Source organism: Lycorma delicatula, chromosome 4 (assembly GCF_047948215.1).
Source record: "Lycorma delicatula isolate Av1 chromosome 4, ASM4794821v1, whole genome shotgun sequence".
In the NCBI taxonomy this organism is placed as follows: Eukaryota; Metazoa; Arthropoda; class Insecta; order Hemiptera; family Fulgoridae; genus Lycorma; species Lycorma delicatula.
In genome coordinates, this window is record NC_134458.1 from 141,444,667 (window position 1) to 141,472,395 (window position 27,729).

At 28.0% G+C, this 27,729-nt stretch overlaps 1 protein-coding gene and 1 long non-coding RNA gene across 2 annotated transcripts in view; one reads left to right on the top strand and one right to left on the bottom strand.

Annotated features, from left to right (window-relative positions):
- LOC142323925 (uncharacterized) overlaps positions 1-27,729 on the bottom strand; it is a 90,327-nt gene that overhangs the window by 28,371 nt on the left and 34,227 nt on the right. The window lies entirely within an intron of this gene.
- On the top strand, positions 1,311-27,124 carry LOC142323207 (putative phospholipase B-like 2). Its single transcript, XM_075362545.1, has 9 exons — positions 1,311-1,525; positions 5,545-5,791; positions 7,176-7,267; positions 8,770-8,928; positions 14,158-14,383; positions 17,392-17,531; positions 20,665-20,844; positions 22,628-22,798; positions 26,857-27,124. Exons 1-9 carry the CDS (start codon positions 1,311-1,313, stop codon positions 27,113-27,115), a joined length of 1,689 nt encoding a protein of 562 aa, XP_075218660.1. The 3' UTR covers positions 27,116-27,124.

The following is a 27,729-nucleotide window of genomic DNA, read 5'->3' on the forward strand; positions in this document are numbered from 1 at the left end:
TTAATTTTAAAAACAAATACTTGCATTTGTTTACAAAATTCTTCATCTTCCTGCAATTGCCCTGTTGTAGCTTATAAATCCAAGCATAAGTATTTAGGCATTATGACTGATGAACTTTGGTCAAAGCAAATTAATGTTATTTCTGCTCGATTGCATAGTACACAATGTAAAATGTATTATCTACAGTTTTGTTTCCCTAATTATTTTTTAAAAATTGATTTAAGTCAATTTTAAGATATGGTATTATTGTTTGGAGACATGCTGAGGATTGTTATTTAAATGTAATCCATTCAATCCAAAAACAGGTAATTAAATCTATTCAAAAGCTTATAACAATAGACATATTCCAAGCAAGATCCAATATTTTCATAATCAGCACACTTCTATCACCCAGAGGTCTGCTGTATCAATATATTATTATGGATAACTTTTTCTCATCAATCTTTTTAAAAATAAAAAATATGAACTGTGAAACTCATAACACACCTTATTTTATACACCGACGTCATAATAAATATGGCTATTAGTACGTTGTCCCAAAGATTTTCTCAGATTTCTCACCGAGCACATTAAATTTCATTTCTATGAAGAAGTTAAAGAAAGACATTCTTAATATTTGTTTACATATTTTATTAGTTTTAAGCGACATGAAGGAGAGAATTGAGAGCAGAACATTAATATTTATGAAGATAAAGAGATTTTTATGTTAATTAATCATAAGTTATGAGTTTTGTTTTATGTTTTATTTTTCAGTGACATTATTTCTGGTTTTTGTTTTAACCCTGTATCTATTATTTATATGGAACCCCTGACAAACTCCTGTGTCAGTTTAGGGATCCTATAAAAATGTTAATTAAACATAATTTAAAAAAACTACTTTTATTACTATTACTATGTTTTTTCAACTGTTATTATTAGCATCTGGTATTATAAAACAATAAAAATGTATCTTTATGATTAATTTTTAATTTACTATACAGGCAAGTTAATTCTCATAAATTGATAACCATAATTATTATTTTTATTTAATGACAGTTGGATAAAGAAGTAAAATAAATATTATACGTAATAAATATAATATTATAAAAGAAAACAAAACTTGAAAATCACTTTGATAAAGCTTGCTACAGATAAAATATTCTAATATTTAGTACTACAGAAAAACTTAATTACCACTCAAAATAATATTACCCATATATTTTCAGTACATCATCTACATATAAAAAAGAGTAAAAACATATCAGAACTGTAAAATTTATTTAGTAAATTCAGAAGTATTGTTAAATTACTATCATAAGAATTAAGAAAATATGTATTATTTTAAATTAACTATTTCATTACTACTTTTTTTCGTTACTTTTGATGTAAATGCTTCAACTCATTATGACATTAAAGATGAATTAATTACATTACATCAATCTAATATAAATGATGAAACAGAAATTACATTAGTGTCAGCTTCAAATAAATTTAAATCTGGAATTATTGCTAAAGGCTTACTTAAATCTTCTATAAATTCAACTGGGTAAATAATTTTATATATTTAAATCTATAACTCTTCTACTATTAAAATTTAGAAGGTAGCATTAAAATTATATTCTTAACTACTTATTTATCACTGTAACAAAAAAAAAATTTGAAATTTGTTCTAACAATTAGTAAATCAGTTTTTACTATATATAAATAGTTTTGTTCCATCAAAAGTTTATGAGGGATCTATTAATTGAATATTAACTAATTTCAAAAAAACAGATTCTCAATTTTACCCATAAGCATCTTTTTTAATGTTCAATTTTTTATGTAAAAACTTTTATACAGACTGACAAATTTTAATAATAAATTTTTTTTAGTTAAAGAGAAAAACTCCCTTTAGCGATTTAAAATTATAGTTTTAAAAAAATAAATTACATTTTTTAAATTTTTTTTTATACACAATAATATTTTTCTTTTTTTTTCTATACTGTTTAATGCCTGTCAGTTGTATATATATATATATATATATATATAGAAAAAAACTTGCATACTAGAGCTTACATTAATAATTTTGTACTATGTATCACTTTGTGTATATATATACAAAGTGATAATGTAAGCTCTAGTATGCAAGTTTTTTTTTTTTAATTTTCTAGACGTTATGTATAAAGAAGGTATTCTTTTTTAATAATTGTAATAACTTCCCACATCCCACATATAAGCTTTTTTGTAAGTTTCTGTGGTGAATTAATTGAGAAGTCATAAAAATAAATTGATTCCCTCTTCAATGTTTTATATGTTTATTCATATAAAGTGATCATCACTGCAAATTTATAACTAGATAAGAACTAAGTTTTCTAGATAGATAATAGTGATAATATAAAGCAGGGATGATAACTTTTCAGAATATATCTGCTGATTTAACTGTTTTCTGACTTCAGATATTGAAATTAAAATGAAAATGCGTAATATAATTAACTTTAACATTATAAATAACTACTGTAAAATGATAAAGATTATAAATAACCACATATATATAAATAAATAAGAGTCCCTACTATTATACAAATAAACAGTCAGCAATAATCACATTATCCAGGCAAAATTATTAATATTTTGCACTTATTAATCACATTGCCTGAATGCCGTTAGACATTATGTATATTGCCCGAGCAAAGTAATTCATTTTAGTTTATTGGTCACATTGTCCAAATATATTTGCCACTAATCACGTTACATGGGCATTATGATAATGCCTGATTTATCACTTTGCCTTTAACATACATATATATATATATATATATATAGAGCTCTATGTATATATACTATATACAGCTGATGTAATTGCGATATTTAAACAATTTTCTCATAATAATTACATTTTAATTATAGTAAAATTCATTATATGCATTAATAGTTTCATCATAGTCATTTTATTAAGTTTCTACCATATATTTTTTTTCAATTTATTCCTTGTAAATGGCTTTTATTTTATATTGACTACATTTTTTATAAACTGCTCAAATTTGAAGTAAAAATGACACTAAAATGAAAATAACACCTTTAAGAAATCACAGGAAAATTAAAAACAATTACCAGCTACTTCCAAACTGTAACTTAATGCTGACTTAAAACTTCAAAATTCCAAGTTTCAAATATTTTATTCTTTTAATGCAGTTTTTAAATCAGTAATATTAATTTTTTTCCCCCAATAAATAATATGAATCTTTTTTGACAATAAATTATGCAATCTGTAGTAGACTGAAAAATCAGATTTGGTCTAAAGAGAGCATATACAGATTGAAAATTAACACATAACATTATGTTAATACCATTATATTTGTGAAAAATCATCTAGAAGCATATTTCCAAATATTAAGAAAGTATTAAAGTCATATTTTATTTATTATTTATAGAATTATACATTTACAATCTTCTTTAGTCAATATATGAGTTCACACATTAAGAACAATTTTTCTATTAATGTCGATCTACTCTATCAACCACTACATGGTGAAATAAAGTTGTACAGTTGCACATCAGTTTTATTTACCAGCACATTAAAATTAGAGATGAATAACTAATTTTAGTTCTATTACAATTCAAATTTGTAACTTATATGTACAGTTCTTATCCATATACTTGCTTGTTTTTTTTATAACAAACAATTTTTATTGTTAGGACCTTTAATTCATTTAGGAGACATTTTATATTTTCTACTTCATGTATTATCGAACAATCATAATTAGGGTTTAAAACATTACATTGAACATACAGTATGATTGTCAACACTGGTGAAGATTGACTAGTAGAAGATTGGCTAGTAGAAGAGAAGAGTAGTAGGAGTCAAATGTATAACATTTGACTATATTACATTGATAGGCAAGACAGTGATTGACTTTTCATATTATGAAATTAGTAGAAGTACAATCCTCTTTCTATATTTTAACTGTAAAAATCAGCATAATGTCATTTGTGAAGGAAGTTATAATAAATAAACATACCATCCAAGCATATTAATCTCCTCCTAGTGCACTCTGATAAAAATAATGCATGATGTAATAATATTATGGAACATAATCAACTTTTATTATAAATATTTCAGCACCCTATTAATTATTGACAGTTAACCAACCAATTTTTAAAATATTCTTCTGAGGCCATCTAGTTGAATCTCTGTTGACAAAAAAATTAAATATGATCCTTAAGATAATGTGTTTTTAAAAAAAAAACATGATACCAAAGTTCACAATGAACAAATCCTAAATAATAATAATAATAGAATGTGCTTTTTGTTTTTGAACCATACACTAAAATTAAACAAGAAGATATATAAGCACTTAAATTACATTCAAAAAAAATTGCATAAATATAAAAACAGTGCAGCTTACCAAAAGACATTTAAAAATTAAAACTGTAAGTAGACTAGGATGGGTGTATTTCTCTTTTGTAAGTAACGGAGGTTTTCCACAATTTCTTTCACTGGAAGGGGATCTTTATGAACTTTAAAATTCATCCCTTCAAACAATCACAATGATTATATAATAGGCAAGAAGAAGATTCTGCCTTTTTCTGGGAGGAAGTCACTCAAATTAATCAAACTTTTAATACGTCATTTGTGAAAAATGGATTAAATATTAACAATTCACTATTTCAGCAATGCAAACAAAATAATAGATTGTCTTAAATTAAAGCCATTTAATTACATTAGGTTTAAGCAATAGTAAATTAATCTTCTTCAAAATAGAATAAACTATTTATTCATAAGTAACAGAATAAACACCCACAAACCACAGTAAGCAAGTAAATAACATAAAATGCATTTTAACATGCATTATTACTGGTGAAATAAATTTTTATTTGTTAAATACAAATATTATTAATGTTACATTTTTGAAATTCTGCAGAAACGATATTCTCAAAAGATCTTTTCATTGCTAAACATATAAATTCTTCTTTGGTTAGAGACAACCAATGCCACTAAAAATGTCCTTCCACTTATACAAAAAATGAATTACATAAATATATTTATTAATATTTCCATGACTATTTTTATTAAATAATATTTTATTATTTTTTTAATACTTTAAATAAAATATATGATTCAATCAAGTGGAATTCAAATTACAGGACCTAACTGTATTTTATTAGAAATTTGTTAAGTATTACCAATAGTGTTTTTTTATATCCCATTCAATGAATTTCAAAAAAGTTTTGATTTCTTTGAAAAATAGATTTTTTTTTCAACTATTACTTCTTTATATACCACTATTTAAAATTTATATGCCATATGTCACACAACTAAACCAAATCATTTTTTAATTTACAAAAATCTGTCCAGCGTTTTGGAAAACAATATTACAAACACGTAAACCTAACAAACAGATTGAAAGAGGATTTCAATAGTTGAGTAAAAGATTGTTTTAATTATTAGAATTGTTAAATATATTTTGTAATCAGATCTTATATTTTAAAATTATCATATTCAGGGGTATAATAGTTTTCTTTCAGTTCCAATCTGATATAAAATGATTATTATTGAATCATTTTTTTTTTTTTTTTTTTTTAAAGCTGGAATATTTTTGAATTGTGGGCAAATGATAAATATGATGATGAAACACAAGCATACTATGCAGGCTATGCTGAAGGATGTCTTACTTCACAATTCATATATCAGCATTGGTACAACATAAGAACTAAATTTTGTGAAGGTAAAGAAGACGCATGTGAAAAGATAAATGATTTTATAAAACAAAATAAAATATGGATTGATAAGATGATAACAAACAATAAAAATGAGAGTAGTTACTGGTGGCAAGTAAGTAAAATTCAGTTACAATTTTGTCAATACATTAAAATATATGTTTTCATGTTTCTTGAACTGCTTTAATTTTTTGTAATACATCAAAATTAAAACAAACTGTAAGAAAGTGAAGTTACTTTAATTTATTTTTACTTTGCATACAACTGGTGGAGCAAAATCAAAAAATTCAATTAATTACATATTAGCAGAAAAATTCACAAAATGATGATAATAGAAAACAAGAAGTTCACATATTGTTAAATTTCATATTAAACTCATTAGGCAGGCTGGCTAGCCACCTGAATAACAACACCATTGTCATTATTCTTCAATCTAACCAGTCTATGAATGAAAAACAATAAGATTTCAGTTACAAAATTGGAATTCTTACAGGCAAGTTTTTGAACTGTCCATATAATTTAATGGAATTACACAAATAAATGTATTTAAGAGCTCAGCACAACAGCCAAAACCAATTCTAAGTGTATTCATTTGTGTCTAAAGCTCGTCAATGAAGATAAAAATTACATCAACTCGCAAAAGAACTCCACAACATAGTACCTGCTTGTTGTAGACATGAATAACAATCCACTGAGATAAACACTTTTCTTTCAGGTAAAATTTATTATTAGAAAGGTAAATGTAAATTAACAAATCAGTGACCTTTTTGATTTTTGTTATATTTGGCAGTTGACAATAAACATCTATACAGATATAGTTGGGATAAATATGATTAGTTTGGTTTCATGGGCTAAGGAATTGGGTGTTCTGCTAGCACTGTATGTGCAATATTTCATTATAGCCTTATTCATATACTACACTAATAGATAAGATTTCTAGTATGTAATATTAACATAAAAATCACATTGATCTAGGGGTAGTGGTAAACTACAATAACTCTGATCAGAGACAATCATTATGAGGAATTTGTTATTACCAGTTTGTAATTGCCCTCATCCTTTTAAATAGGTACAATGAGAATCATGTCAGCTAACACTCTGGTTCCATCTGTGGTATTATAGATGGAACTATAATAGTGACTGCAACCAACAGAGTACCCATTTCTTTATTTGAGCTCTATGTGATAGTAGTTCTGCCCTAGGGGCTGTTTGGAAAATGTTTTTATTTATTCAAGGATGACACAAAAAGCCTACTTAATGCTTAAGATAAGCCACACCTCATTAATTTTATCATTTAAATGTGTGTGTGTATGTGTGTGTGTGTGTATATATATATATATATATATATATATATATATATATATGTGTGTGTGTGTGTGTGTGTGTGTGTGTGTATATAACTTATCTAATTACTGTGTTATCAAAATGTTACTGGATATATATATATATATTCAGGTGCATTATTATTCTTTATTAATATATCCTTTTTTGATTTACAGATTAATTTATATTATAAACAACTTGATGGAATTTATCATGGCTATAACTCTTGTAAAAAGAACACAGCTGAAATCTCCTATAATGATATTATGTAAGTAATTATTTCATAAGAAAACCTGATCAGTACAGAAATGTTAATACACAGATCCTTCAGCTGTAGTCAAAAGCAGCGATCAAAATTTTAATCATTTTTAAAAGCATTTATTTAACTCGCTTTAGGAATAATCAAATCTTGCAACTGCTATATCTTTTGATCTATCGTAAGAAAATCAATGAAATTTGGTACACGTTCATAACTTCGATGACAATACAACAATACAGTGCCAGAATTTGATATGACCCACTCCCCCACGCGCTACCCCTATGCTAAATTCATGCATTTAGTTGACAATTTTCGTTTCTCATGAACTATCGTATGAAAATGATTGAAATTTGGTACATGTATGTAACTTCGATGTGTAAAAATAAATACAAAAACAAATTACAAAAATATATTTGATTACATATAAAAAATTATTTTTTAAAAAGGCTTTTATTTAACTAATATTAATATTAACATTAATAAAAAACGGAAACAAATTAGGAAAACCCTCTAATTTACAAAAATCCACCCATGCTAAAAAAAAGGAAATCTTATATATTGAATAAAAGGTGAGATAAACTTCACAAGTGCTTTAACCTGTTGAGAATTGTTTAAATAAAAAAGTATAAATCTAAATATGATTATATTCATCAATTTTAGAATGGTAAATTTTTCAAGCTTTTTATACATTAGAAATGATTTTTTTGAAGCAGAAGTACACACTGATAATTATGGTAAAAATATTATGATCCTGTTATAAAGTCTGCAAAACAGTAAAAATCTATTTATAAGACAATTTTTTTTTAATAATCAATAATATTAAAAAAAAACCAGCAGTTTCTGATGAACAAAATTAAACCTTTTTTTCAACTAAAATAAAAAGAACTTTTTATTGAAATTATACAATAAATGAGCTTTTTCTAAGTACAATAAATCTGCACTTGAGTAGTGCAATATAGAGAATATAATAAAAACATTTTGAATTACAAACTGAGAAAATATGTATTAAAATAACAGTCCTTTATTATTTAACAGCAACATGAGTGCAATCTATAATATAATTTGAAATACTTTTTGATGAATTCAATCCATCCATATTAATCAATTAGTTTGATTACTGGCTTAAATACTCAAGAAATGCTTGTCTATTTATTTTCATAAACTTTAGTCCCACCTTTTTTAGTCAACCTGTACATATATTAAATTAGATTTTAACCTTTCCATGATGTCTTTAGTTACAGCTCCTTTGATGTTCATTCCAAAATAAGATAAACTTCAGTATTTAAATTTTTTAAATTTAATTATTTTTCCACACCTAAAGAACAAAATATATAAACACTATTTTAATTTCAACATTTATAGATGAAGAAAAAATTACTCAACCAAACAAAAAAATACAAAGTAAAATTTACCAAATATTCAACAACTACAATTACTGACAATGTACATTTTTTTTACAAAATTAGATGTAATTTTACACGTATACAATAAACAGAATTGTTACTCTACAGGTTAATGAACATGGAAGGTGATTTAATAGATCTCTTGGAAAAGTTTAAATCAGAAGGAACTCCTACATGGAAATTATTTGATGAAGGAAGATGCACAGCCATTGTTAAAATATTACCAAAAAATACGGACATCTATGTTTCACACAATTCATGGATCAGGTTAGATAATAATTTCTTTATGAAAACCTGTCAATTACTGCCTAAATTATATATATTATAACATGTTGGATCTTTTCTGCTATTGGTTCCACATGGTAGATGGCAGTGACATCAACTCTCCACCACACAATAAAGGAGTGGGTACCACTTACTAGACACACAAACATGAAATACAATGCACACTTACTGGAGTGCATTTAACAAATGCATGCAGTTAACTTGTACACCATTTTTTAAATATGTCAAACCAGTTATTAATATTTAATGTACATAACTTAAAAAATATATATTAAAAGAACTACCAATAAATATATTTCACATAAAAAAAGGTTTTTAAAGATTTCCTCATCAACAACCATATTAATATTAATACATGTATGCTATAAAGATAACTCACTGAGCCAATCATAGCCTTAGGTTCTGCCATCAAGAATACTTACTGTAGTGCACAATCTTCCATACACCCGTACTTTATTAATTCTTTAGTTAACATTAAATTAATGATATTAATGAATATTAATTTCTTTTATAGAGGGGAAATTAACCTTCAGAGTTGAACATTTGATGTAAATTTTGATTGTTATTCTAATCTAAATTATTGATATATATTGTAATTCAACATTTCATATTAATAAATTGTATACAAGATTGCTCTTATGCCTGATGTTAACGTAAGATCAGTTAATCAATAAAATATAACAGAACCTATACTCACTGAAATCAGATAAAAGTAGTAGCAGCATTTAAAAAATGTTACTTATTATACCTCCTCTATGAAGCATGAGACCTTGCCGTTGGTGAGGGGGCTTGAGTGCTCAGGGATACAGAGTAGCTGGACCGAAGGTGCAACCATATCGCAGAGGTATCTGTTGAGAGCCAGACTAAGGAATAATTCCTGAAAGAGGGCAGCAGCTCTTTCAGTAGTTGTTAGGGGCGTGAGTCACAATGACTTAAACGGCCATATCAACATCACTCAGTCCTCTGAGTACTGCGCAGCTGAAAGCAATGGAAAACTACAGCTGCTTTTTTCCAAGAAAATGTGGCTCTCTGCATTTTCATATAGCAATGATGGAGGCGCCTTCCTTGGTAAAATATTCCGGAGGTAAACTAGTCCCCCGTTCGGATCTCCAGGTGGGGATTACTAAGGAAGGGGTCACCAGAAAATTAAAAAATAACATTCTGCGAGTCTGAGTGTGGAATGTTAGAAGCTTAAAAAAGGTTGGTAGGCTAGAAAATTTAAAAAGGAAAATGGATAGGATAAATGTGGATGTAGTAGGAATTAGTGAGGTTCGGTGGGAAGAGGAAGGCGACTTTTGGTCAGGTGATTTTAGAGTAATTAACTCAGCTTCAAATAATGGGCAGGCAGGAGTACGTTTCATAATGAACAAGAAGATAGGGAAGAGAGTAGAGTATTTCAAAATGCATAGCGATAGAATCATTGTAATAAGGATAGAATCAAAACCTAAACCGACAATGAATGTTAACGTCTATATGCCTACAAGCGCCCATGATGATGATGAGGTAGAGTGTGTATACGAAGAGATTGATGAAAACACGTAAAAGGAGATGAAAATTTAATAATAGTTGAAAATTGGAATGCAAGCATTGGAAAAGGCAAGGAAGGAAATATAGTGGGTGAATACGGGCTGGGCAAAAGGAATGAAAGAGGGGACCGACTTATAGAGTTTTGCACGAAGTATAATTTAGTAATTGCCAACACCCAATTTAAAAATCATAATAGAATAATATACACTTGGAAAAAGCCAGGCGATACTGCAAGGTATCAGATAGATTATATCATGGTTAAGCAAAGATTTAGAAATCAACTCGTTGACTGCAAAACTTACCCTGGAGCAGATATTGATAGCGACCATAATTTGGTGATAATGAAATGTAGATTGGGGTTTAAAAACCTGAAGAAAATGTGTCAGATGAATCTGTGTAATTTAGAGACGCTTGAGGAAGAGGAGGTAACGAAGATTTTTGAGGAGGACATCGCAAGAGGTCTGAGTAAAAAAGATAAGGTAGAAAATGTAGAAGAAGAATGGGAGAATGTTAAAAAGGAAATTCTTTAACCAGCAGAAGCAAACTTAGGCGGAATAAAGAGAACTGGTAGAAAACCTTGGGTTTCAGACGATATATTGCAGCTGATGGATGAACGTAGAAAATATAAGAATGCTAGTGATGAAGAAAGAAAAAGGAACTATCGACAATTAAGAAATGCTATAAACAGGAAGTGCAAACTGGCGAAAGAAGAGTGGATTAAAGAAAAGTGTTCAGAAGTGGAAAGAGAAATGAACATTGGTAAAATAGATGGAGCATACAGGAAAGATAAGAAAAATTTTGGGGTACATAAATTAAAATCTAATAATGTGTTAAACAAAGATGGTATACCCATATATAATACGAAAGGTAAAGTCGATAGATGGGTGGAATATATTGAAGAGTTATACGAAGGAAATGAATTAGAAAATGGTGTTATAGAGGAAGAAGAGGAAGTTAAGGAGGATGAAATGGGAGAAACAATACTGAGATCTGAATTTAAGAGAGCATTAAAAGATTTAAATGGCAGAAAGGCTCCTGGAATAGACGGAATACCTCTAGAATTACTGTGCAGTGCAGGTGAGGAAGCGATTGATAGATTATAAAAAACCGGTGTGTAATATTTATGAAAAAGGGGAATTTCCGTCAGACTTCAAAAAAAGTGTTATAGTCATGATACCAAAGAAAGCAGGGGCAGATAAATGTGAAGAATACAGAACAATTAGTTTAACTAGTCATGCATCAAAAATCTTAACTAGAATTCTATACAGAAGAATTGAGAGGAGAGTGGAAGAAGTGTTAGGAGAAGACCAATTTGGTTTCAGGAAAAGTATAGGGACAAGGGAAGCAATTTTAGGCCTCAGATTAATAGTAGAAGGAAGATTAAAGAAAAACAAACCAACATACTTGGCGTTTATAGACCTAGAAAAGGCATTCGATAAAGTAGACTGGAATAAAATGTTCAGCATTTTAAAAAAATTAGGGTTCAAATACAGAGACAGAAGAACAATTGCTAACATGTACAGGAACCAAACAGCAACAGTAACAATTGAAGAACATAAGAAAGAAGCCGTAATAAGAAAGGGAGTCCGACAAGGATGTTCCCTATCTCCGTTACTTTTTAATCTTTACATGGAACTAGCAGTTAATGATGCTAAAGAACAATTTAGATTCGGAGTAACAGTTCAAGGTGAAAAGATAAAGATGCTACGATTAGCTGATGATATAGTAATTCTAGCCGAGAGTAAAAAGGATTTAGAAGAAACAATGAACGGCATAAATGAAGTCCTACGCAAGAACTATCGCATGAAAATAAACAAGAACAAAACAAAAGTAATGAAATGTAGTAGAAATAACAAAGATGGACCACTGAATGTGAAAATAGGAGGAGAAAAGATTATGGAGGTAGAAGAATTTTGTTATTTGGGAAGTAGAATTACTAAAGATGGACGAAGCAGGAGCAATATAAAATGCCGAATAGCACAAGCGAAACGAGCCTTCAGTAAGAAATATAATTTGTTTACATCAAAAATTAATTTAAATGTCAGGAAACGATTTTTGAAAGTGTATGTTTGGAGTGTCGCTTTATATGGAAGTGAAACTTGGACAATCAGAGTATCTGAGAAGAAAAGATTAGAAGCTTTTGAAATGTGGTGCTATAGGAGAATGTTAAAAATCAGATGGGTGGATGAAGTGACAAATGAAGAGGTATTGCGGCAAATAGTTGAAGAAAGAAGGATTTGGAAAAATATAGTTAAAAGAAGAGACAGACTTATAGGCCACATATTAAGGCATCCTGGAATAGTCGCTTTAATATTGGAAGGACAGGTAGAAGGGAAAAATTGTGTTGGCAGGCCACGTTTTTTTTTTTTTTTTTTTTTTTTTTAATATGTAAAACAAATTGTTAGGGATGTAGGATGTAGAGGGTATGAGGGTATACTGAAATGAAACGACTAGCACTAGATAGGGAATCTTGGAGAGCTGCATCAAACCAGTCAAATGACTGAAGACAAAAAAAAAATTAATGTGTAATTAATTACTTTTTTCAGCATACTCAACTCATTTCTGATAACCTTTATTGCAGTTCAGGAAGGGAGTAAAATTAAAAATGTCATATAGAATAAATAAAATCTAACAGCACATTTTCCTCACTTAACTTTGACTATCATTAACTGTATGACTGATTTGTCTTCAAAATCTTGATAGACAAATGTAGCAAATCTTGCTTTTAATTACTTTATTTGGGATTATAATAAAACAGTCAACATGGTCTATGGTAAGAAATCTGACTCAAACCAAAAACATTTAAAAATTAGCTTATAAAAAATAACCCAAAAATTACCATACTTACTTTGGTTTTTGAAAGTTAGTAAAAACATCATGCTTATCAAAAACAGAAAATAGGAAATTATTAAAACAGAATGCAAAAAATTCAAGATCAACTTCTTGACTTTTTAACTGATCTCTCATATTTTTAAATCAACAAAACAAATTAACACAAAAAAATCATGGTACAAGATATTTCAAATCCTGGAGGTGGGAAGTATTGAAAAGCTGATGTGTTAACTGTTTCTAGTGAAACTGAAAAATTACCCTGCTTAAAACAGTGGAATTTTTAGTACACTGCCATTTAAGAACCCTCTTTTATAGTTTCATGTTTCTTCATGATATAAGTTAATATTCTTTTGGTACTTTCTGATTAAACAGAGGCCACCTGTTTTCAGCAGGAAGAATTATGTTTAAAAAAAAACTCAAACATTTGGTTATATTTACAATTATATTTATTTATTATATAAAAATAATCAAATATGTACACACATTATAGGCCTTTATTTATATCCTCAACCTAACAGTTGCAGCGCGCTGTTACAATCGCCTCTGTTTAATCAGAAAGTACAACTCTTTTTTTAGAAAAAGAACAAAGAAACTAGAAATTTATGAAACTGGAAAATTGTTTGAAATAAAAAACATAATTTTATGCCTACTGTTCACCACCAGCATAATTGCTCTTAAAAGTTACAATTTAAATTTATTAAATCCAAACACGTTTTTGTAAAATAACAAATTAACATAAGAACTTTGATACAATGCATTTTCAATTAAATAAATTTAATTAAATATTTAAACCAATTGCTGATGCAGAATTTCCAGATATTGTAAGTAATTCTAATTAATTTTAATGTTCAGGTATAATTACATGATTCGAATGCAAAAACGTTATATCTTGCGATATCGCTTACTACCAAATTCTGAACATAAAATACCTGGAGAAATCATAACATTTTCAAGCTATCCTGGCATTATTAATTCAATAGATGATTTTTATACTATATCATCAAATATTGCTGTTCAAGAAACAACAATTGGTAACAGTAACCAAGTATTATGGCAATATGTTACACCTGAAGATCAGGTATGTATTATTTTTTACAAAAAGGAACTATTCAAACAAATTAATTGCTCTGTACAATTAACACAATAATAAAAAAATGAGAACTATTATCTGTACGAACAGTGAATCTTTTTACATGCTGACTTACAAAGTTTTTATTTGAGAAGAATTGGTAATTTGTTAAACATAAATAAAATATGTAATTTATTCAAGACGATTTTTTTTTTTTTTTAATTAATTGAGGGTCCATTTATGTGACATCAAGATAGCAGGATAGCTTAAAATTATTTGAATTAGAATGAATATATCAAGGCCTAACTTTAACAAAATATGCTGTTTCTTATCAGTAAAGTATTCTTTTTTTAAGCACATTAGGGAAACACTACCTAGATGCTAATTACATGGTAATCTATATTTAAAAAATGGTAATAATATGATTCATTCACAGTTAAAATACAGCTATTTTAACTAAATTTGTTGATCTTTAATTTGATTACTTTTATTTTTTTTAAAACTAACTATTACAGTATTTTTATTTCATATTCAATTTATACCGAATTCTCTAACAGTTTATTTTTATAAATTTTAAAGTAGTCCAAAAAACAAAATGTTTTACTATATTTAACCATGATAAAACTTAATTTTAAACATGTTTCATGTAGATTGTATTTTAACCAAAATTATTCTAAAAGATTTATTTACATCTTTTATTTTTTTATCTATTCTTTCTTTTACTTCAGTATAATGTTGTTAACAGGAAATACAGTTTTGATATGCATTGTTCTCTACAATTCTTTAATAGTTTTTTACATGAATTTAAATTGTATGTTTCTTTTCACATGACCTCATTATTCACTAATTCTTTTTTCACATTTTCTTTAATTACTTAATTTAAATAATTTATATACTAGATAAAATACTTGGAAATTTTCAATTATTATTTTCATTTCACGGCGATGTATTTAATAAAACAACATATAGCAAATAAAAAAAAAAATTATAAGTTTTCTTACATATCTTTTGTTTTGTTTTTTATAGTATCAACAAAAGTATATTTGTGTAACTCAACACAGTATTTCGATTTATTTATTAAGTAAAAGTATTGTGCTTCCACAGCCATTTTTAATAAATTAATGAACCATTCAAAAAATATTGAAAGAATTTTATTGACTAAGGGAAGAAGGTACCCATTTTTCAACAAAAAAAAACCCATTTTATTTGCTATTTTTATAGCCTGGTCTTTTTTTGTGAATAAGATGGTAGTTTGATTACAAAGAGAAAATTACATTTTTATGTGAAAAAGTAGTTTTTTCAAAACCATGTAGCTAATTGAACAAGAAAAGATAGAAAAATGAGTGTACTTTCATAAGAAACTGCATTTATTCCTCTATTAGTTTCATACTTATAACACAAAGTGGTGTATCCATGATTTCCAAACTAGGCTAAGCATCTTATTCCTTGTAAATTTTTTTGCCAGAAAATCTTCAGTATTTTGTTCAGAATAAGGTTGAAAAGCACAGGAAACGTCTGTCTCCTTGCTTTAATCCTATTTTAATTCCAAAAGGCGCATTTAGATGTTCTCTGAATTTAATTTTTGATATTGTGTTTATGAGGGTTAGCTCTGTCAGTTTGGTTGCTTTGTTATTTTATTATTAATTTTGTATTTAAGCAAAGTTTTGATCTTTAAACAAGGTTTTGCCACAATTTTCCTTGAATCATCCATGTAAATGCTGGGCCAGTTCCTTTTTTCTAATACCTGGGAAAAGATTGCCCACATAGACTTTCTCACCCAAGAAAACTAACAGTTTAAAATTGAAATTATAGCTGAAAATTTACAAGTAAGTATCGGTGCAGTTTGAAAGATTATCATCAAGTATGTAAAACAAGCACATGATTAGTTCCAAGAGAGTTGACAGATCTCCATAAGGAAAAAGACTTCACATGTACACAGAGCTAAAACAATGGTATCAACAGGAAGGTGATGCTTTTTTCACAGTAATCTAAACTCCTGATAAGACACAAATTGACCATTATGAACTAGAATAAAAAAAAAGCAGCATGGAGTAGAACACAAGTTCACCTGTCAAGAAAAAATTCTAAATTTGACCACCAGCAGGAAAAATCATTACAACAATCTTTTTGGGATTCAAAAGACCTAATTTTTGTAGATTTTATAAGAGATCAGTTAACAATAAACAGCACATACTATACTGTGATGTGCTTATTGACAAAGCCAGCACATTGAAAAAAAAGTCTTTAATCTCAGCACAAAGGCATCATTCTGCTTCATAATAATGCCCAGCCTGATACAGCTCAGGTAACTGAAAAAACCGTCCTCAGAAAGATTCCCTCATACAGTCCTGACTTACCCCATTACATTTCCATTTGTTTGGTTTACTCCAAGGAGGCACTACATGGTAATAAATTTAATGGTAATGACAACATCAAAGAAAATATGCTAATTGGCTCCAACATCAAGACAAAGATTTCTTTGCAGCAGGCATAAATAAGCTGATTTAGAGATAGGACAAGTGTACTAATGTTGTTGGAGATTATGTTGCCTTAGCCTGCTAAATGTAGAAAAACATCATTAAACAATCCTGTTACTTCTAATCCATCATCTCAACCACGTGTTGTTTCTAAAAATTCAGTCATCAGATAAACAAAAAGAAATATTTTTAGAAAAATCTAATAAAACAGACTTAATTGAATCAAAGATACAAAAAATAATAATATAAGGATAGTTCAAATGCACTTACAATTTATGAATAAAATCTAACACTGTACCAGTATCATACAAAACAATTTTAATTTCAAAGATTTCCATAGTTTATAATTACAGGGCAATCAGAACAACTGATTAAAGTAAGCGGCCAGCTTTGTATTCAATGCAATCATTTAATTACAGTTAAATTATGGTTACATTAGACATTATTGCTGTTGTTATTATTTACCTAAGTTTATCAGAGTTTATTGCTATGAGTAGTACTTAAATAATGCAAAATAAGTGAAATGTATTGAATTTACAGGTTCTAGAATTTGTAAGAGTAATGGTAGCAAATCGATTAGCAACAAGCGGTAAAAGCTGGACTGAAATATTTTCAAAGAGAAACAGTGGAACATACAATAATCAGTGGATGATAATTGATTTTAATAAATTCACACCAAGGTAAGCCATCATAAAATAACATAAAACAAAATAATGAATAATGTATTCATTATTTTTTTGTTTTTAAAATTAAATTTTCACACACGTCTCAAATATTAATTTTTTTTAAATTTTGCAATGGAACAAACCCCACATATCTTTTTTATGTTATTGTCCATAAGTCAGTGAAGAAATTAACTTGAAATTAAAATTTTTGTAACAATGCACTGAACCAAACTATAGAATAGAATGTTTTTATAAACATTTAGTTTAAAAGTTGTTTTTTGTGAAATACTCAGCGACTGTGCAGCTGTTTTCATATAAGTGTTTCGTGAATATTGCAGACACAAATCTACCAACACTGACAGCAGCCTTGATATTTTACACATATACACAAAAAAGGGCCACATCTTAGCATTATGAAGTATATAAAAATAAAAAAAAAACCACCCAATAACAATATTTTATATGTAATGATAAATCAAATCTCACAACTTAAAATCAACCATATTTTTGATAATCGTCAAATCTATAAAAAATAAAGGTGTTTTTGATAAAAAAAAACCACCAGCAGTAAACACCAGTATGAAAATAACAGCACCAGTCAATGAGGTATGGAAATGTTTTGAAATAAGTTTTGTTTTTAAATGTTTTATTACACAGTTTCGTGTGCTACAAAGGTTTAAGTTATAAATTAAACTGACAGTAATTTCCCCTTTTAAAAACAGTACTGTTTAAAAACATTTATTAATCAATCAACAAGAAATAACATAATAACATGCACATTTTTTAGATATTCATTTTGATATTTTATCTAGATAAAAAATTTAAGAGACCTCATACTCTCATGTTAAAAGTTTGGATAAATCAAATGGTCAGTATTGGGATTCTGAGGTGAAAATAAATTATACTCACGTTGTATGAGCTTTATTGCAATATTGACTGTGCAGTTGTCAACTCCTTCGCCATTTGAACAGCTTTTAGATATTAGATTCCATCTAGAAATCTAAAAAATTATTAACTTACATACTGGTTAGCTTATTTAACTGATACCTGTAGCAAAGTAATAGCATGTCTGCCTTTCATCTGGAACAAGCTAGGTTTGAATCGCACCCAGTCTTGATACTTTTCACACATTATAAGATTCATCTTTACACGGAACTAGCAGTTAATGATGTTAAAGAACAATTTAGATTCGGAGTAACAGTACAAGGTGAAAAGATAAAGGTGCTACGATTTGCTGATGATATAGTAATTCTAGCCGAGAGTAAAAAGGATTTAGAAGAAACAATGAACGGCATAGATGAAGTCCTACGCAAGAACTATCGCATGAAAATAAACAAGAACAAAACAAAAGTAATGAAATGTAGTAGAAATAACAAAGATGGGCCACTGAATGTGAAAATAGGAGGAGAAAAGATTATGGAGGTAGAAGAATTTTGTTATTTGGGAAGTAGAATTACTAAAGATGGATGATAGCACAAGCGAAACCAGCCTTCAGTAAGAAATATAATTCGTTTACATCAAAAATTAATTTAAATGTCAGGAAAAGATTTTTGAAAGTATATGTTTGGAGTGTCGCTTTATATGGAAGTGAAACATGGACAATCGGAGTATCTGAGAAGAAAAGATTAGAAGCTTTTGAAATGTGGTGCTATAGGAGAATGTTAAAAATCAGATGGGTGAATAAACTGACAAATGAAGAGGTACTGCGGCAAATAGATGAAGAAAGAAGCATTTGGAAAAATATAGTTAAAAGAAGAGACTTATAGGCCACATACTAAGGCTTCCTGGAATAGTCGCTTTAATATTGGAAGGACAGGTAGAAGGAAAAAATTGTGTAGGCAGGCCACGTTTGGAATATGTAAAACAAATTGTTAGGGATGTAGGATGTAGAGGGTATACTGAAATGAAACGTCTAGCACTAGATAGGGAATCTTGGAGAGCTGCATCAAACCAGTCAAATAACTGAAGACAAAAAAAAAAATAAGATTCATCTGTCCTAAATTGACTGTATTTGGGTGTTAACTATACTTTAATAATAAATTCAAGTAAATTTGCTTTCAGAGGATATTTGCTTAGCACACAGGTGTGAAGAAAAAATATCATGTGTTGAATGCCTAAGAAATATATCAAATAAAGCACTTTCTTTTTAGAAATTAAAATTACCTTAGACTAACCAAAAATAAATATGTAATTATAAAAAAAAAAATAACTTCTACTTTTTTTCTTGTAAAAAACAGTCAACTGTATTTTTATCAGCCGACATTTCTCTAATAATGTAATCCCATTTCTATTTCTTTGTGCTTTCATAATTGAACAAAAAAATTGTCAACAGCTAACAATAAATTTTCTTACAAACATGTACCAAATTTGATTGAAAGACACTATCTTGAGGAAATTGAAAATTTTTATTAAGATATTTATTTTTCAATTTAGGAATCATTTTGGGAAAAATTAAAAAAAAACAAAATCTTCATCTTTTTAAATGAATTCAAAATTCATGCAAATAAAACTTTAAGTTCAGTTCCACCTGAGATATGACTCCTGACCCTTCTATCTTTTTCACTTTCCAACTCCAAACTGTAATAGCACAAATACTAGGTATACAAAATGCTAAATTTGATGATTTTTGGTCCACATACCATAGGGACCTGCCTGACCTTAGAAATGAAAATAAATATGAAGAAATTAAATGTAACTTGAAGAATATGGAGCAAGAAGAAGAGGTGAATGGAAAAAGTGAAATGGTGAGAAAATTGTAATTATGGAACAAGATTAAAAAAAAACTCTAACTAGAATGTGTATAAAAATAACCACCAGAGAGTAGGAACAGACAGCAGGCACTGTATAAATGCACAGGAGGTAGGACCAATTTATTCAAAATGGAAGGAAGTACATATTACTGATAAATTCATTGATTAGTTTATCTATATAACTAAAGAGCCATCCAAAATCAGGCAGTTAAAGGCAAAATTGATGCATCCCTGGAAATATTTGGCATATGAGAGTAATTTTAATTGAAGGTTTTCTGACTTTTACAAAGATTCTAACTCTAAATTTTTTTAAAAGCTCTAACATTATGATTATAAATATATATTTTTAAAAATATATTTTTGTAAAAAATAATTTAATAGATCATGTTTTTTTACAGGAAACCACCAAAAAAAGGATTATTATGGATTCTTGAACAAGTACCAAGTTGTGTAAAAGCAGCTGACCAAACAAAGCTGTTAAAGAAAAATCGATACTGGCCAAGCTATAATATACCTTTCTACAAAAATATATTTATTTTAAATGGTAATGATGAGCTTGAAAAAAAACATGGTAAATGGTAGGTAGAATCTATGGTGAAATTGTACATTACCTCGAACCAAAATTTATAGAAATTATATTAAAAAGAAACTTAAAAAAAAGAAAAACAAGTTTTACAATAATTATAATAATCTTGTTAATATTTTCATGATAAGCATTTCCTGTATTCAATCACTGAACTTCAATGAACCATATTTTATTGGTGTGCTGATAAACAGGAATGCTGATAAACAATGCAGATTTATTCTCACAGAATCTACAGTCAGAGTTGTATAAAATTATTATGTTTTCTTTTAAGGTTATGTCAAGAAATGAAGTAACGTGTAAGAAATGCAATTCTTAGTGAAAATCAATCTCAAAATTTACTAGTCCCAAACACTATCATTACTCCATTACACAAGTCAATATACCTGTAGGATTCCTTGAGAATCTAATTATTATGAAGTAAACAATAAAAATGCACAGTTATACTTTCTCTTGTTAAATATGTAATGTCCTGTATTAAGAATAACTTTTTTATATTGATAAACAATTAAATACCACAAACTGCAGTGCTATATAATGTTTATATACTGTATCTCTATCTAGTAATAATATGATTTTTTTTTAAACTTGAATTTTAAGCTACTTTATTCATCACCTGCAAATAACATGTATTCAATTTATATTAACACTTTTTGAATTATTTATTATTTGTTTTACTAATTTTTTGGTATCTTTACAAATCTAATTTACTATCATTTCATACATATACTATTTAATTTTTAGGCATTATATGAATTTTAACATTCGGTATTACTTAACTGTATATTTTACGATGCTGCTCTGATCAAGGCTTTACTACAACTTTCCTTGACCCAGCCAAGCAAATACTAGGGTGGTTCCATTTTTTATTCCTGGAATAACACACCTAGTCATTCTGGCTGAGAGTAATATACTGTATTAGTATACACTGTTCAAATTAAAATGATTGATTATTCAGGTATGTACAGACTTCACCATTAATAGATGGAAGAGACTAGATGGATATAAAGTTATTAACAGATGTCCTGTAATAGTTCTGGACCTAAACTTACGTCTAGTTGAAAGGACAATGTTCTATTTGGATTTTAGTGTCAATAAATTTTGATCTTAAGAGTCTCATTAATGATATTGTATCAAGAGTGGTCAAACTTAATCCAGGTTTATAAAATATCATTAAACCATGCATAACCACCAATAAACAATAATATATGACTAGAAACACTACCACATTTATACAGAAGCTCAGAGAAAATCTTTTTTTTCAACAAATACATCTGTAATCTTTCCTAACAAGAGTAAAATTTCACTATGGATTATTTCAGTAACAACGTCAAAAAAAGAATATTTACTTAATTATTTGAATGTAGTAATTTTTTAAATGGATCTAACATTAGAATTCAGACAACAAATTCATGGAGAAAAGTTATAAACTAAAAGACGAGATAACATTTCCAACCATCAGATGGTGATATCTGTAAGGCCTTAAACCTAGATATTTTACTTTTTGAATTGCATTTACAGAAAAAACAGTTCTAGATATTAAAATTAATATTAAACTGCAAAATTATTAAACTTAAAATAATTTTTAAGTTTGATATAAAAACAATATAAAACTCTACGTTGTTGATTATCTAAAAATAATAACATAATGATGACATAATAATAATCATGGTTAATAGTAATAAATATTATAATTATTTATAATTAAAATTATTATTATTATTATTGTTAAATTATAACAATTATACTGATCAATTGAAATGTTACAATTTCAACAGGTTTAGTTACAATGGATGTCCAAGAGCAAAGCTAATGAAACGAGATCATGAAAAAATAAAGGATCTTGATTCACTTATGACATTCATGAGGTCAAATAATTATAAAGATGACAAGCTTTCCCGATGTAATTGTACACCACCATATAGCGCATCAAATGCAATTTCAGCCAGGTAAGGAATAAATATATAATATGATAATCATACACAATATGTTTTCCTTAGACAAGAATTTGAATTTTCCTATCAATTGTTTAATTAATTTTAATAAATCAATACTAAATGTATTTATACTATTAATATATAAAATGGTATTCCTATCAGTGATAAGAAAATGCTAGTTAAAAATAAGAAAAAATGAGTACTGAATATACATAAATACATCTACAGGGAACTGGATCTATAAAATGTAAGAATATAAGATAAGGATAAATAACAAATGTTAAAACCATTTTCAGTAGCTTGTTTCTCGCGTATTACCAAAATTATATTAACAATAATAAATTAATACAGGTAGGTGGGAGGTTGCTTTACCATCACATTATCCTCACCTAGCCCAACACACCAAACAACCAGCAGTTTCTCCTATCTTGCACTCTTTTGTGTTAAAATTAATTTTTTTAATGATTTAGCAGTTTTACTACACCCTTTATGGTTCAAAAATATATCCCACCCACAATATTTAATTCATGATCAACAAAGACTTCATTAATTTTGGCAATGTTTATGTTCAAAATCTAGATTTTTATCATTATGACTTGCCATTTAATGCTTCATTCTGGTTTTATGTTACCAATTAGAAGAATCGCTAGGCTGTTTGTAAGCAAAAAATTTTTCTTTATTGTTCTTACCAAAATATTTTCTGGCTCAATTGAAATAATAAGTGGAATATCTTTTGTTATGGACTGCATTATTCCTAAATTATAATTTATTTTTTATGTAATATAACAGATGATATTTAAGTATGGCAACAGCTTTATACTGCATATCTGAGAGATATTTGGAGGCAGAAAGAAATCGGATTCTACATAGTTGAAAAAAAAACTACATTATGGTGAGTTTTTAATTTTTGTTTGCCATCTTAAATCAGACTTAGTTTTTTAAATAGGAAGGTGGACATATGACATATGATTTCAATTAAAAATTTTACAAGAAAAACAATTATAAAACCTGTTTTTCTATTTATGCCTTCGCTATCGAGTTATAAACATTCAACGTTGGAATGACAGAAAAATCATGTTAACAATAAAATGAGGTAAAAAGCACTGCATGAACAATTTTATCACATTTTACAGTCATAATGCATACCATAACAAACTTTAAACAGTGCTATAATACTGATAATAATAAACAATAACTAATAATTAACAACACAATAAATTAAAAGGCTATATCAACAGATATTATTTACTTCAAATATTACAATATTTATTTTTAAATTTTAAATAAATATTTTTGATCATAAATTACTAATGAAATAAATTTTGAAAGCATACCATTCTACAATAAATGTTCAAAATGCTTCCCCTCTAAAGCTTGGCAGTGTGCTAACTTCAAATAATATCTGTTTATAACTTGTTATATCACATCTGGTGGTACACAAGCAGATTCATCAATTATTCTTCTTTCCAATTTGTCAATGTCTGCAGGTTTTGTTTTGTGAACATGTTTCAGGTACCCCCAAAAAAAATTAATCCAGAACAGACAGGTCTGGGGACCTGGCAGGCCATTCTATGGCTCCTTTATGACCTACCCAGTAATTTGGAAAGTGTTCACTTAAAATTTGTCGTGCCCTTAGGTAATAATGAAGTGGTGCCCCATCCTGCTGAAACCATATGTATTATTTAATTCTAGTCCAACATTTTCACGGATATTTGGTAAAATTCTATCAGCTAACAAGTTGCAGTAAGCATATCCTGTAAGATATGCTACAAGAAAAGGCCCTACAATATAGTGGCTGACAATTCCCATCCAAACGTTCACTTTCTGAGGATGCTGTGTATGAAATTCCAACATCCATCTGGGATCTCTCCAATATTGACAGTTTTGCTTATTCACATGGCCATTTAACATAAAAATCGCTTCATAAGTAAACATTACTGAATTAGAAAAAACTGCGTTTATGTCTAACCTTGGCCACGATCAAAATACTCAATACTCAACTCAGCGATCAAAATCATCTTCTGAAAGTTCCTGCACAAGGTGTAGCTTATAAGAGGATGAAATTTATTTGTTTTAAGAATTTTTTGAACTGAAAAATAACTGACGTCATGTTGGACAACAGCTTTCTGAATTAATGAATGAGGGTCTCCAACAAAGGTCTCCAATGCATCTAATAACTTTCCATCAACTGTGACAGTTCTTGGTCTACCAGTGCGAGGACAATTCTTTACAGTACCGGTTTCTTCAAATCGCTGTACTGTCTTTATCACAGTCTATTTACTTACTGATTCTTTGTTTGGAAATTTATTTATTAAATAAATCACATACCTCTTGTAAAGGCTAAAGTCTTGTAAAGGTCACCATACCCATACATCAACAGAGTTATTTCAGTTTCGCTTAAAGAAGGCATTGTTATTTGAAGATTTAATAAAACTAAAGAAATGAACAAGGAAACTAATAATAAAACTTTCGCTAAAAAACAAATTTGAACCTCTAGGCCTACAACTTAATTTTTAATAGCACTATCAAATTTTACCATTACAAATAAGTTGACATAAAAAAAAAAGGTGAAATAAGGAGTTAATAATTTGCATTGTTTCAACATAATACAGACTCCATTGTTGTAAATTAACAGCTAATTTACTCAAGTAAATTTGTAATACATTTTTTAAATAAGTATTTCCAGTTGATTTGTTTCATTTACAATAAGTAACAAATATCAACTGATATTAACACTGAAGCCTAATTTTTATTAAAAAATAATATCAGATGATATAGCCATTTAATTTGTTGTGTTGTTAATTATTAGTTACTGCTTATTATTATCAATATCACCGTTTAAAGTTTGTTATTGTATGCATTATGAATGTAAAATGCAATAAAATTGTTTATACAACGCTTTTTACCTCATTTCATTGTTAACACGATTTTTTCATCATTGCAAACTTGAATGCTTGTAACTCTATAACAATGGCATTAGCAAAAAAAGGGGTTTCACCACTGTTTTTGTTGTAAAATTTTAAATTGAAATCATGTGTCATATGTCCATCCACCTTCCTATTTAAAAAAATTGTTTGATACAATATGGCGGATCCAAGATGGCGGCCAAAAATTAAAAACCAGCATAATGCAGAATTTTTTTTAACTATGTAAAACCCCATTTCTTTCTGCTTCTAAACTAAATACCTCTCAGACATGCAGTATAAAGCTGTATAAAAAAGAAGTAGTATAAAACTCCCATACTTAAATATAACCTATATATATTTTGTAAATCTTGCAGCTCATAGTGAAATCAAAACAGTTTTGTATTGTAAAATATTTAACTACAATACTACTGAATTTAATGTCATTATAATATTCATAGGCTATATACATACAGGTATTTTTCAGTTGACATTTAGCACTGAACAGGTTGTCATGTTCGTGCATCACTATTCATTCAATTCAGTCATTACATCCACATATTGTTTCCAATTAACTTTTTGTAAAAGTATAATTTATACAGCATTTTTTCATTCTTTATCTGTTGGGGAGTGCTATACATGGAGCCAGATTTTTAAAAATATACATAGAAATAAACAAATAAATTATTTTTACAATCCAGATGTTCATAAATTAAATAAAACTCTTTTCAATCATTTCTAGTGAAAGCAACTGATTACATTAAATAATAAAAAGAAATTGTTAAAAAGATTTAAAATTTTGTTTAAAAACAAATGTATACAGAAAGAAAATATCAAGTACAAAATGTAAATATTTTTTAGAAGGAAAGCCCAATAATTCATTACAATTTTTTGTAGAATAACCAGTGTTTTTTTCCAGGTGTTGTTAATCTTTGAACATGAATACAGAATTGATGATAAAATAGATTTTTTAATTTTAAAAATTGATTTTGAGATTTCTCATCAATTTTTTGAATTGCTTTGAATATTTTATTTTGTTTTTGGTAAAGTTACAGTTTAAAATGTGGTAAGCTGTTTTTGTACAATCTAACAATACAACCTGCTACAAAACAAATTTTAAATAAGAATTATTATTGATGTTTATTAACATTTATTTTGTTTTTTTAGACACGATTTAAACTTGCCTAATGGAACATATCCAATTCCTCTTCTTAGACATCGACTTGGTGGTGCAATTGATGTTAAAATGACAAGTTCTGAATTAATAAAAACTCTTCAATTTATTGCTGTTAGTGGTCCAACTACAGGAACTGGACTTCCAGTTTTTAAATGGAGTACAAGTGGATTTGAAGGTAAACTATTGCATCTAGGACAACCAAATGAGTGGAACTTTAAACCAGTATTAACAAATTGGACATTATTCTGAAAAATAAAACTGGGACACATCAATTTCTTTTTATTTTATGAAATTTTCATTCAATTTCTATTTTATATAATCTTGTAGTCTAATTACAAATAAAATAAAAACTGAATTTAATTCTTATAAGGTTTATTCTTAAAAATGTTGATACCTAAATAGAAAACAAAACAGTAATCAGGTAATACATAAATAAAGTAAATAATACCTGATGGCTTTGCAACACCTTCCTCATGGAGAGTAACATTCTGGAAGTTGAAGGACATAAGTTAGATAAATGCCAATGATAATAAATCTAGGTACACTGAACCAGTTGTTGTTGATCTCAGAAGTCAGAAATTCTGACTAAATAAATGCTGCACTGAATTCAGTGCAATTCAGTGCAGCATTTATTTATTTATTAGTTAATGACTGTAATACATAATACCACTTTAAAAATGTAATAAAAGTATGTAAAGAAAACTAAGAAAGAGCTATCCTAACAGCTACTGAACAAATTCAAAATATAGAATTTATTAAAGAACCCACTTGCAAAAAATAAATTATTTAAAATCTAAAACAGGATGTCCAAATTGATTACTGAACTATCACTATCGATAAGTATTGATTAAGAAACTAAACAC

What these genes read in the sequence shown, in the direction of transcription:
- LOC142323207 (XM_075362545.1), top strand. Translation starts at nt 1,311, where the DNA reads ATGTATTATTTTAAATTAACTATTTCATTACTACTTTTTTTCGTTACT. An exon ending in TCACACAATTCATGGATCAG is followed by an intron (nt 8,929 to 14,157) that starts GTTAGATAATAA and finishes TTTAATGTTCAG; the next exon opens with GTATAATTACATGATTCGAA. An exon ending in TCAAATGCAATTTCAGCCAG is followed by an intron (nt 22,799 to 26,856) that starts GTAAGGAATAAA and finishes TTGTTTTTTTAG; the next exon opens with ACACGATTTAAACTTGCCTA.